Below are 12,607 nucleotides of genomic sequence, written 5' to 3'. Positions count from 1 at the left end.
CTTTTCTAAAACTGTGACCCATAGATTTGGATGAATAATCCACTAACCCAATTCAACTTAACTAAATTGGACAACTTTTTTTTTTCTTTTCATTATATCAAATTTAATCTGACTTCATCCGTTATATGCGTCTACACTAATGTTTATTGCATTAAAATAATATGATTTTCAAAATATATAATTTCATAAAAATGTTAAAATACATAATTTAGTAAAAATGATATGTGTGTTTATTATTTTCAAATAAAAAAGTTATGTAATTATTTTTCACCGGAAAAGAAAATTCTTTAAATACTTCTTTTCCAAATAAGGTCATGTTATTGTATTAATATAAAATAATTTTAAAAAATGATCAAATATGTTTTTAATCACTAAATATTGATATGAAATTAGAATTTGTTTTTTCCAAAATTTTGATATATATTTTTTCTCAAACATTGAAAAATAAATGAATACAGTTTTAGAGTATGAAATCAAAAGAGTAATAAATCCTACAGTTAATCGACCAGTTCCCAATACCCAATAACAGGATGCAGAAGTGTAATTGGATTGACCTTCTAGAAGTTTTCCTCTTATATAGGAAGAAAGAGAAAGAACACAAATATTTTTAATTTGGTCTATTCATCACATTAAAATAGTGTTGGGATGTGTGAAGTTTTCTTCTTAATTTTCTCTTCTTTGTGTGTAACTAATATTTAATGTCCATTAATACTACATTTAATGTCCATTAATTATTTCTTTTATTTAATTGAAAAATAAAAAATAAAAAAATTTGAAAAGACTCTTCAACATCATATTTGTATAAACAAACTCATTGAATATCAAGTGCGGAAACTCAAATACCAATCGATGGAGGAATGATATTCAATGGTTACCAGACAAAATAAAAATTGGTTATTGTAACACAGAATTCCAAATTTATGAGATAAACTTGATGAGATCTTCTACATTCCACAATAATTTTCGATAACTAATATTTAATATCCATTAATACTATATTTAATCTCTATTATATATTTCTTTTATTTAATTAAAAATAAATTAAAAAAATTGAAAAGACTCTTCAGCATCATATTCGTTTAATTAAAAGATGACACAAAATATACATAATACATATATTCGTCTTATATAGTTTTACTAAATAAAGAAATTATTTTTATTTATTAAAAGATAAGATTATGTAATTAAAATATAGCATAAAAAATAATTACCAAAAGTGTATTGACTACTTATTTTATTAAATAAAGAAATTATGTTTTATTTATTAAATGATAACATTTTCTAATGATATCAAAATTACGTAGTTACCAAAAAAAATATATATTTCCTTTATATAAGGATGATGTAGATTAATTCAATCTAGACAAAAATTATTAAATAATAATAATATAGATTTTATTTATGTTTATTTGTTAAGAATATGACCCCTTTCTAAAACATTTATTCGATAAATTCTAAAAATAAACATTTTCAAATTATAAATTTCAACAAAATAATATATCTTATGACTTATATCTAATAAAAACAATAAACCCAATCCATTTTTTTATTAAGTTATGAGTTTAATTTACTCTAAACTCAACCCATACAAAATTATTTATAAACAATAGGGTTTGTTTGTTTTTAAAAATTATTAATAAATCTTTGCTTTCAATTGTTGAGAATTGTGAAGAGAATCCAATGAATTAACAAATATTTGGTGCAGGTGGTATTCAATTGGGTCTCTCTAAGTAAAATTTCACATCTGAATAAAAAAAAAAAAAGTAGAAACACAACACATTCTGCAGAATTTTCCAACAAAACCTAATCATCAACAGAGCCAATAATCATCATCATAATCTTAACAAAACTTATTCGTAATCATTTTGCAGAATTAATTAGTATGAAATAATTCAGTGCCCTAAACATTTTGATAGAACAAGAATTTCAGTGCCTTAAATATTTTGACAGAACAAGAATAACACCAAGAACAGATTGAATAACTGCAGCATATTTTGGAAGATCAGAAGGATCATCGTAAGGAGAATCACTTGGTGACTCTCCTGAAATGCAATCTTCAACATCATCTGATACTGCAGAAGCAGCCACATTCACACCTTGATAATCTCCTTTCTGTAGCATCTCTTGAGTGTAATCAATGTCACCAAGAGCACCTTCTGAACCAAAATGATCCAAACATTCTGTGTAGTGACTTTTCGAACTTCCATTACTATGACCAATCAGATCATTAATCAATTTTATGGTGTTCGTCACATTTGCTCTTGCAACGTCAATGGTGTACTGTGTTACGTTAACAAGGCCTGCATTAGGGTTAGGGTTTGACATGAGAAGAGCCAAACAAAACGAAGAGTTTTGAGTTTGGTTGCAGATGGTTTTCACTTCACTTTCTGGGATTGCATACGAGGTTGAAGCAACCAAGAAAATCGCAAACACAGACACAAGGGAAGAACACAAATTGCAAACCATTGTTGTGTCTGGTTTTTTTCTTTCAGAACAAGAAGATTAAGCGGTTTCTTCAAATTTTGTTTGGTGATGCACTTATTTATACTTCTCAATCGAATATAACGGGTATAAGGCTTAATTAATTAATGAGTTAAATATATTTTTAGTCGTCTAACTTTGAGTGAAAATTGGAATTAGTCCTTTTTTGAAACTTTGATTCAATTTAGTCTTCTAATTGTAAAACTGCGTGGATTTATTTAGTCCTTTAAACCCAATTTTCTTAAGTTGATTTGATGTTTTAAACGCATTTCATGATAATATTTGAGTTGTTTATACCGTTTGACACATTTTTACTTCAATGTTAGCTAAAAAACTATCATAAAACACATTTTTACTTCAATATTAGCTAGAAAAACTACCATAAAACGCATTCGAAATGTTGGACCAGAGTTTCGAAAAAAGACTAATTCCAATTTTCACTTAAAGTTGATGGACAAAAAATATATTTAATCCTTAATTAATTAATACAATTTCGTTAATTAAAAGATTTTAAAAAATTAACTATTAAGTTTAATATAATGAATGTAATTTGGTGATCTGCATAAAGAAAATACTGAAATATCTTCCTAATTTGACCATAATAAAAAATATATATTATTTTTTGTCTGTTTTCTTATGTTTTCAATTAATGCAATTTCATTAATTATTTTTTCTTTTTTAAAAATTATTAAGTTTAATATCAGGTAACACTCTACTTATCTGCATAAAGAAAATACCGAATATCTTCCAAATTTGACCATAATAAAAAATACATTAATGTTTTTTTTTTCTGTTGTTTCGAATACTTTTCCTATTTGCATAAAGAGAGTGTTGGTTATTTTTAGAATGGTGCTAATAAAAGTCAACAATTTATGCAGATTCATTTAAAGATTATTATGAATCTAATTTGTTTAAAAAATGGTTTCTTATTAATAGTACTAATTGCATTATCGGTAGATTTTTCTTTTATAAATATTTCTCGTTCTTTATAAAAACAAATCTAGATTTCTAATATTTTTGAAGAAAATATAGGGAAAAACTTTTACATAAAACATTATAATGGTAATTTATACTATTATAAAGATATTAGTATTGTTGTACACGGTTTACGTCCAATTTTACCTTTTAAGTATTTTTTAAATCAAATACTATTATAAAGAGATTATTTTTTTTACACACATTTTATTTTATTTTTAATTTCAGTCTTTATTTTTTTTTAAATCAAAATAATTATTTATATTATTATATAAAAGGAATTATCCTTGGTATCCACATTTTGTTTCTGATGTTACATAACATATCTTTAAAATAAATTTGTACTAAATTTACCCTTTAATTGATTTTTTTTTAAATTTAGTCCTCTTTTCAAATTTAACTATTTTAAAAATTAGAACAATTATCTATGATGAAAAATTTATCTGCAAAACAAAAAAAATACCAATAATAAAATTATAAAATTTAATTATATTTTATTATACAAATGTGAACACATACTAGTTTTACCAATTACTTATTTTAAATTTAATCATTTTTTTTCATTTTGACCATTTTTTTTTAAATTTAACTAAAAAACTATTATAAAAAAATATCTAAAAGACAAATTATAAAAATTATTTAAATTTATTCTTATAATCATAATAAAAATAATTTTTGTAATTTTTTTTGTTATAAGAAAATATGAACATGCATATGTGTTCTTACTAAAATTAATTGATATTTGTATTTCTGCCATTTTTTAATTTTTATTTCACATTTATTTAGTAAATTAAAATTTCTCAATCTGAAAATACTGCAGTTATAATTTTTAGAAAAACATAATTATCTTACGAAGAAACATTTTTTTCTTTCGTCTGTATATGCAATTCTTTTAGAAAAAAAAATGCAGGGTTATTTTACAATATTTACTTAAAACTATGATGCATCGATTGTTTTTCCATGAAATACTCTTAATTAATACAATTAAATATAGGATAATTATTTTTGTCACCCATCAATTATTTATTTTATAAACTAGTTTGAAATGAATATCTCTTTAATTATATTAAAAAATCACAGTTAATAACTTCTTTTTTACAATCAATTAACAATTATTTAATAGTAATATTTAAATTAGTTATTTTTTTTCTAATTGTTTGCTTTTCCTCAAATCAAATCATTTTACATATTTTTTATGCACCGTTCAAAGGAAGTTGACAATGAAGTTGAGAATGATAACGAGAGATTTTTTTTAATGCAACTATTCTATTAAAACATTAATTTTAAACACTTTTCAAAAGAGGATTTCCAGACATTTTGTAACAGATTTTAAAATCAGGACTAAAATTTAAAAAATCAGATTTCTGGAACATATAAAATACATTTGAAAAAGGCCTTTCAGAATAAAATTTCCAAAATAAACTTTTCGAAATATATATCTACCTTTTGAAATAAATTTTATCGAAAACTTCTGCATGAAATGTGTTTGGAAAAAAACTTTTCAAAATATATAAGATAAGTTCTAAAAATACCTTTTCAGAACATTTTTTATTTTGCATATTTTCTTCTTCCTTTACAAAGTTCTTCCCTCTTCTTTTTCTGTGGCGGCATTGCAGTGATCAATGATCTAGTCTATGATAAAGGATGTTTTAGTATTTTTCTATTATCGTGGGAGTGCAGTTAATAATTGCAGTAACCAAGAAGCAATACCTTCAGATAACTATGAACTAAAGACTTGACTATTGTAAATTGGTAGTAGCCCAACAGAACCGATAGGCCCAAATTAAATTATGTCACACTTCAAAAACTGTGGGACATTATAATTATTCTTTACAAAAAATTATAAAAAGTAAACAGGACATAAAAAAAAACAACTTTAGTATGTAAATTTGTTAACAACACCATTTATTTATTTTTTCAGGGTGTAACACATTGAATTGATTGATAAAATATGTGAAAAAAATTAAATTATAAAAACACAAAGATGATAGTAGTTAAGAAGTGGCTCGTCTAAAATAAATATTGTTTTTAACATTTTTCTGTTTTATCATAAGATTTTTATTAAAAATTTAGAGGTTAATTTCAATTTTTACCTAATAAAATTTCCTATGATTGGAATTGAATATGAATTTTTGTGTATGAGTGATGGGGTGCAACACAAGCACTTTTATTTGGTACACATGGTGTGTTGCATGAGCATGTGAATGTGGATGCAGGCATGTGCATTATGCCAGAAATAGCAACACTTTCACTTCACACCATATTTTTCAACCATTTAAAATATAAAATAGATATTCGATTCTATAATATATATATATATATATATATATATATATATATATATATATATATATATATATAGAAAGAGATGGAGAAAAGATAGATACTCATAAAGTCAATCTGAGAATGTGTTTGACAAAATCAATAAATTAACTATTCATTTATTTAATTAATTAGAAAAATAGTTTGATAAATCATTCACACAAACATTTATTAAAGTGGAGTTTATCCATATTTATAGGCTATAAATTAATTTTATTTTTAATGGATCTGAAATTTTTAATATATTGTTTTATGGTTGACACTACAAAAAAAACTCATATTTTTATCCAATTTTGTTTTAAAATTTTTTTTAGGAGATACTTACAAATTTTGTTGTTAAAAAAAATTGCAAGAAATTGTTACAATTTTCATGCAAAATATTTTGTATAAAACACTTTTCACAACAAATTTTATAGAAAATACTTACAAATTATATAATTTTGTAGGAATTACCTGTCAATTAAAATTCTTAGAAAATATTGCAGAAAAAAAATCTTTTCTTGCAAATTTTTTTAACAAATTTGTAAAAAAAATAATGTAGCATGAGAATTTCTAGTAATGAAATATCAATTAAGATAGATTATGAAAGTGTAGTAATATTACATAGTCATTTGAAACCTAATATATTTACTTTCTTTAATTATTATTCTTTACATTTGAATATATTTTACTTTTGAAACATTTTTTATCTCCCTTAAAAAAATCATAGGTAAATTCATATAATATGTCTCGGTAGGGGACCCTCAGAATAAATACCCAACTCTATAAGTGGTTTGTTTGACCTATAAGACCTTCCTTTTCCTCATCTTTTCTTCAAAATAATGGAATAATGTTTTCTTCAAAATTATTATAAGATTATTAAGTGTACTAGAACATAATGTAATATGCTATGGACTTAAATTTTATTTTATGTATTTAATGAATATTTTCTTCAATTAATGCATAGCTCACTAAGAAATTTGTTATACTATAAAGATTGTTATGAGTATAAACGATATGTAGATTGTTTTCATAATGTTTGTTTTCTTTGTTAGTTTTCTAAATAAAGAATATAAAATTATTCAATATATTTAAATGTAGACAACAAAAATAATTTAATAATGAAAATATTACATTTATTTATTTTATTTAAATTCATTATTACATTCAAACAGAACCAAATATTTTTGTTTAGTTGATTTCTTTTAACATGTTAAATTAAATCAAACCTCAATCCATATCTGTATGTAGACTCCTAGGTTTTTCTGATCTATAACCTTTTATGATTATATCATGCTGATAATAACATTGAAATCATAATTTAATATCACAAGTGGTTAAATAAATCTAGAAATTCATCACCCTCGTCTAAATTATAAAAATGTCATTATAACTCATCATAGAAGTTTTCAGCATTGTTAACAATGCATGACCTCTAATCGGTAGAATATATAAAATAAATTAAGTGATGATAATTAAAATGTGGAATATATAATTAAGCAAAAAAAATTTAATAGAACCAGATCAAAATATAATTTCACCCTATTGAATTTACTAAATAACATGTTTAATGAAATATATATAAAAAAAACTTTAATACTTATAAAAAATTAATTATATATTGTTCTGAAAACATTGATTGGGAACTTTTACAAAGGGAAGTGGCCAACTAGGTATATTCCAATAGATGAATAGAATGAGTAATAGTTATATTATATAAAGCTATCTATGTATCTATCCTAAGTACATTGTATCATAATTTTTGCTTTGACTCAATCAAAAACCAACTAATTAAAAATATTCCTTTATGCTTTTTTTTTTTAATTCCTTTCACATATGTCTCCTTCGTGGAGAAGCAATGGAAAAATCAACTTTCTGTTTCTTATTACACCATTAACAACTATTTTTAATATTCTAACCCTAATATTTGACTTCTTATGCCTTTTTCTCATGCTAAAACCATTCTACTTTGCTATTGCACTATAATGACTCATAAATCAATAACTTAAAATTCCCTAATTTTCTATAATGGAGTTTGCTTTTTGTAATTGGTATGATCATATAAGACACATTGGTTTTATTTATTATTAGTGTAGTTGTGAAAATCCAAACAACTAGTCTTTGAATGTATTAAGATTTTATTTAGATTCCTAAAGTTAGTTGCTAGTTGTTTTATTTAGATTTTATTTAGATTAAAGACACTAATAATAATAAATAGGTTTAAATACCTTTTTGGTCCTCATTTTCATGGTGTTTGTTGTGGATGGTCCTCATTTTGACAGAATGTTTAAAATGGTCATCATTTTTACCGAATGTTTAAAATGGTCATCATTTTCGCAATTCGTGTTTTATTTGGTCCTTTTCTGTGATGTCGTTTAAATCATTAACAAAGCATTGTACAGGTGGCACGTAACACACCCTAATACAAGTCGTGCCATCTATACAATGTTCCGTTAATGATTTAAACGGCGTCACAAAAAAGGACCAAATAAAACACGAATTGCAAAAATGGTGACCATTTTAAACATTCGGTAAAAATAATGACCATTTTAAACATTCAAAATAAGGACCATCTGCAACAAACATTACAAAAATTAGGACAAAAAATGTATTTAAACCTAATAAATACTACAGTAATAATTGTTAAAGATCATATAAGACACATTTATAATTATTATTACTTAAGATTGACTTGGAATTAAAAATAAAAAATAAACGCTTTTTTTTCATCTTTAACACACATTTATAATTATTATCACTTAAGTTTGACTCGGAATTAAAGATTAAAAAAGAACGTTTTTTTCGTCTTGATTCCTAATTAAACAATAGTTACAAATATTCATTATTAAAAAAAATACATTTGATTAAATTTAAATTCTTAAATAAAATAGTAAAATAGTTCAAAAAATTATTTAAGTTTAGAATTTTATAAATAAATTTATAAATTACTCTTATTATTATGTTAAACTTCAGACAGTTTATGTGAAAAAATAAATAGTATTGTATTTAAAGTGTAAAAGTTTTATAAGTTTTCTATTCATGTATTTTATTGAATTCGAGGTGGAATTTGAATATAATTTTTAGTTCATGTTGCTTACTTTAAGACATTCGAAAACAATTAAATAAAAATAAATAGTACTAATTTAAACACTATTTTGTAAATTAGGAATATCTAAAATAGTTTTTATTATAAAAAAATTATAATTAGTTTCTAAATAAGAGTTCTTAATTCTAACTATCAAATAATTAATATTTAAATTAATTTATAATTTAAAATTATAAATAATTTAAAATTAATAATAATAAGTAACTAAAATTCTCTGATTTAAAAATATAAAATAATTTAAAATTAATAATAATAAGTAATTAAAATTTTCGTAAACAATTTTAAAGATTAATTTATACTCTAATTTATAAATTAATTATAATTATTTATTTATAATAAAAGTTATTAGATACCAGTAATTTTATTTTATAAAATAGTATTTATGTAATATAATATCTAATTATTTTGGTTTATAAAATTAATTATTATTTAATTATTTTTTTAAAAGAATATTTTTTATATGAACAAAAATTTGAATTTCATTTTCTTTGGCAAATTCAACAACAAATGTTTTTCTTAATTTTTTTTCTCAAACACCAAAACAATAAAAGAGAAAAAAATACTTTAAGATAACTTCCTAAACTTTCATGACATTTTTCATAACAAAAAAATAAATATCAAAATAAGTTTTTTTCCAATGTAGAAACATTTGGAAGATAAACTTTAAAACCATTGATATTTATTTATTATTAAAGTGGAATCTTTGACTCTTTTCATATATATATATATATATATATATATATATATATATATATAATTTAAATTTTGTTTAGAATGGAAGGATTTGATTTGTTCCAGGTGTGGGAGAGAATGGTGTCTTTTCTACTTTGAGCAGTGGATGGCAGATTCATCAAACCACAATTCAAATCTCCTCTCACTGTTACGTTAATACATCCATTTTCGTCGGTGCTTCAATTTTCGGATTTTAAAAAATATTTTTTATTTTTAAATTTTAATGCAAAAATAAAATTTATTTATGTCTCTCATGTAAAATGGTGATTCAACTTTGAAAATAAAAAAATATAATAATTTTAATTTAATTATGTTAAATTTATTTAATATATCAAATAATATTTAAAATAAGAAATTGTTTATATAATTTAACATGTTATTATCATTCAAATATCGGTTTATAGTATTATTAAATTTATAAAAAATAAATTAAAATTATTATATATATATATATATATTTTTTTTTTTAATTTTAAAAAGAATTATACAAGAAAAAAATGAATTTCAGTTTTACATTTATATTTAATAGAAACATATTTAACGTTTTATTATTATTATTATTATTATTATTATATATATTTATTTAAAAATCTGTTTTTTTTTCTCTTTATTTATTTTTAGTTTTATTTCTTTCCTTTCCGCTTAAAATCAAACAAAATCCCGAACATTTACGCTTGTTGCTACTTTGTTCATACGCATAGTACAGACAACTTTCTCTCACAAAAATACCGCAAACGTTAGATTAGGAAAATAAACAAGGAGAATAGGAAAATAATTTTAAAAGATGTTAATATTTGTTGTATTATTTTTTAATCATTCTTAACTACCTTTTGCCTGCTTTTTATTTTCTTTTTAAAATTTTACTTTGTATTTTTTCTTTTTATCTTTATTTTTGGTATATATTGATTGAATTATAAAGGCAGAAGCATTTTTTTTTAATAAAAAAAAAAACTCAAAGGAAGGCATTGTGCAAATTAAATTATAAAGGTTGGAACTTTGTCTTAATGTGAAAGCAGATTATTGCCCACCATCCAATACATTGCAACCATTGGTTTAAACATGAATTAATTCACAAAATTTATCATTGACCTCATATCAAACTTTGTGTTGTAATCAAGATAATAAATGCTGTATGTTTAGATATGTAGGATATACTTCTACTCTATTTACAATTTACTTTAATTTTTTGTTTTTTATACTAATTTTTGTGTTCTGAAAAATCTTTACATTTAAAATGTTGACATGAAATGTTATAGAAATTTATATTATTTATATTGAATATGAAGTATTTTGATAAATTGTATATTATTTATTTTTTGAGAAATTTATACTTCAAGTTTCAAGTGTTTATGTTTTGAAAATTCGGAAGAGTTGTATGATATATTGCACAAAGTAAATTGCATCAATTGTCATTTGTAATTTGTTGGACGAACTATATTTTCGTTCAACGACTCGAATATTATAGTTTTGGACTGTCATTTTATCTTAAACTGTCATTTTACCTCAATAAGTTACCGGCGAGTCAGCCTAACATATATTATAGCATAATCTTCTTTTAATGAAATGGTCCCTGAGATATTAAATTGGACGTTCATAAAGATACTCTTAAATCGAAATTAACAATTTATTTGATATAGTAAATATAACGATAAATAAACGACCAAATTTAACTTGTAACCTTTTATACTTATTTTATTGGACTTTACCTGAATGAACCTAGACTAAGTAAACTAGACCTACCCAAAACTATTTAGGATATTCTAATATGAACATTAATAATGTTATTACTTTAGTATCATCCTTAACTAAGAGTGAGATAATGCCTATTATAAATGATTACGTCAATCAGTCCTATAACATATAAAGTCTAAGACTATCATTAAATATATTTAATATATATATATATATATATATATATATTTAATAATAGTCTCCAAATATTTATTGTAAATTTAGAAGATATCTTATATGTTTAAAATATTGATTTCATGTTTAAAATATATAAAATAAATGTTTGCTATATATAATGCATATATACTAGATACATACTCCACTTTATTTAGAATCTACTTTCCTTATGTTTAGTAAATAGATTCAGACATATAGGCCTCAATTGCATTTACTTTAACCTATGTTATTATAAATTATAAAAAAAATTAGTTATTATGAATTTAGAACATATCTTACGTGTTCAAAATATGTATTTGTCACAAATATTAATTATAATATAATTTCAATATTTAAAAATATTTATTTACTTCATATTTAATTATATGAAATAAAAATTTATTATTTAGATTGCGTATGCTACCATACTACTTTATAAAATGTTAAAATATTTATTATACAAAAAAATTCAATAAATTCAAAATCTCAATGCATTATGTCTAGTAACATGACCAGGACACAAACATGAATTCAATAACATTAATATTTTTTTCAATATATAGCTAGGGTTAAATAAAATAAAACATGTATTTAAATATATCAGTAGATATTACCGTCATCCTTCAATAGAAAAAAAAAAAGTCGCATAAGTTGGATTACGTGTTGAGTGTTTTATTTTAATTTTTAATTAAATAAAAATAACCATCATCTTATCTTTCTACTCTTTTCAAAACAGACAAGAACAACTGATCAAAACCATTTTGTTTTGAATAAAATTCAACAATTAAAAGAACCAGAGTTTTCTTTTAATACAAAACAGATTATAATCATTTTACAGAATTTATCCTCAATCAATTTTATGATATTTTACTCTATAAGTGAATATTTTAAAAATGGTGAGTATCTGATAAGGAAAGGGACAAGATACAGCATGGAAAATATTTTCTTGTTTTGTGTAAATATTATTTATCCACCAGAGAGAAGAGAAAACACATACCAATAAAAATGGTATGCTTGTGTTCTATGGAGAAAGAGAAACAGAATACAAAACATTCAAATCTTTTCGAGACTGACAAAGACATCTCAGTTCAAAAGAGCGTCTAAGTTCTCTTCATGTAAGAAGAG

The 12,607-nt window shown here is 22.6% G+C and overlaps 1 protein-coding gene across 1 annotated transcript; it reads right to left on the bottom strand.

Annotated features, from left to right (window-relative positions):
- Positions 1-1,781: 1,781 nt before the first annotated feature.
- On the bottom strand, positions 1,782-2,513 carry LOC114189535 (pectinesterase inhibitor 1-like). The gene has a single exon (XM_028078123.2). It carries the CDS (start codon positions 2,464-2,466, stop codon positions 1,927-1,929), a length of 540 nt encoding a protein of 179 aa, XP_027933924.2. The 5' UTR covers positions 2,467-2,513; the 3' UTR covers positions 1,782-1,926.
- Positions 2,514-12,607: the final 10,094 nt, after the last annotated feature.

The sequence above is a fragment of the Vigna unguiculata genome, chromosome 7 (assembly GCF_037176805.1).
Source record: "Vigna unguiculata cultivar grain cowpea cultivar isolate G323 ecotype 2 chromosome 7, ASM3717680v1, whole genome shotgun sequence".
NCBI lineage: Eukaryota > Viridiplantae > Streptophyta > Magnoliopsida > Fabales > Fabaceae > Vigna > Vigna unguiculata.
Note: the sequence above shows the minus strand (reverse complement) of the source record. Positions and strands in the feature narration are given on the sequence as shown.

Excerpts from the sequence above, each read along its gene's own strand:
- LOC114189535 (XM_028078123.2), bottom strand. The coding sequence starts at position 2,466 with ATGGTTTGCAATTTGTGTTCTTCCCTTGTGTCTGTGTTTGCGATTTTC.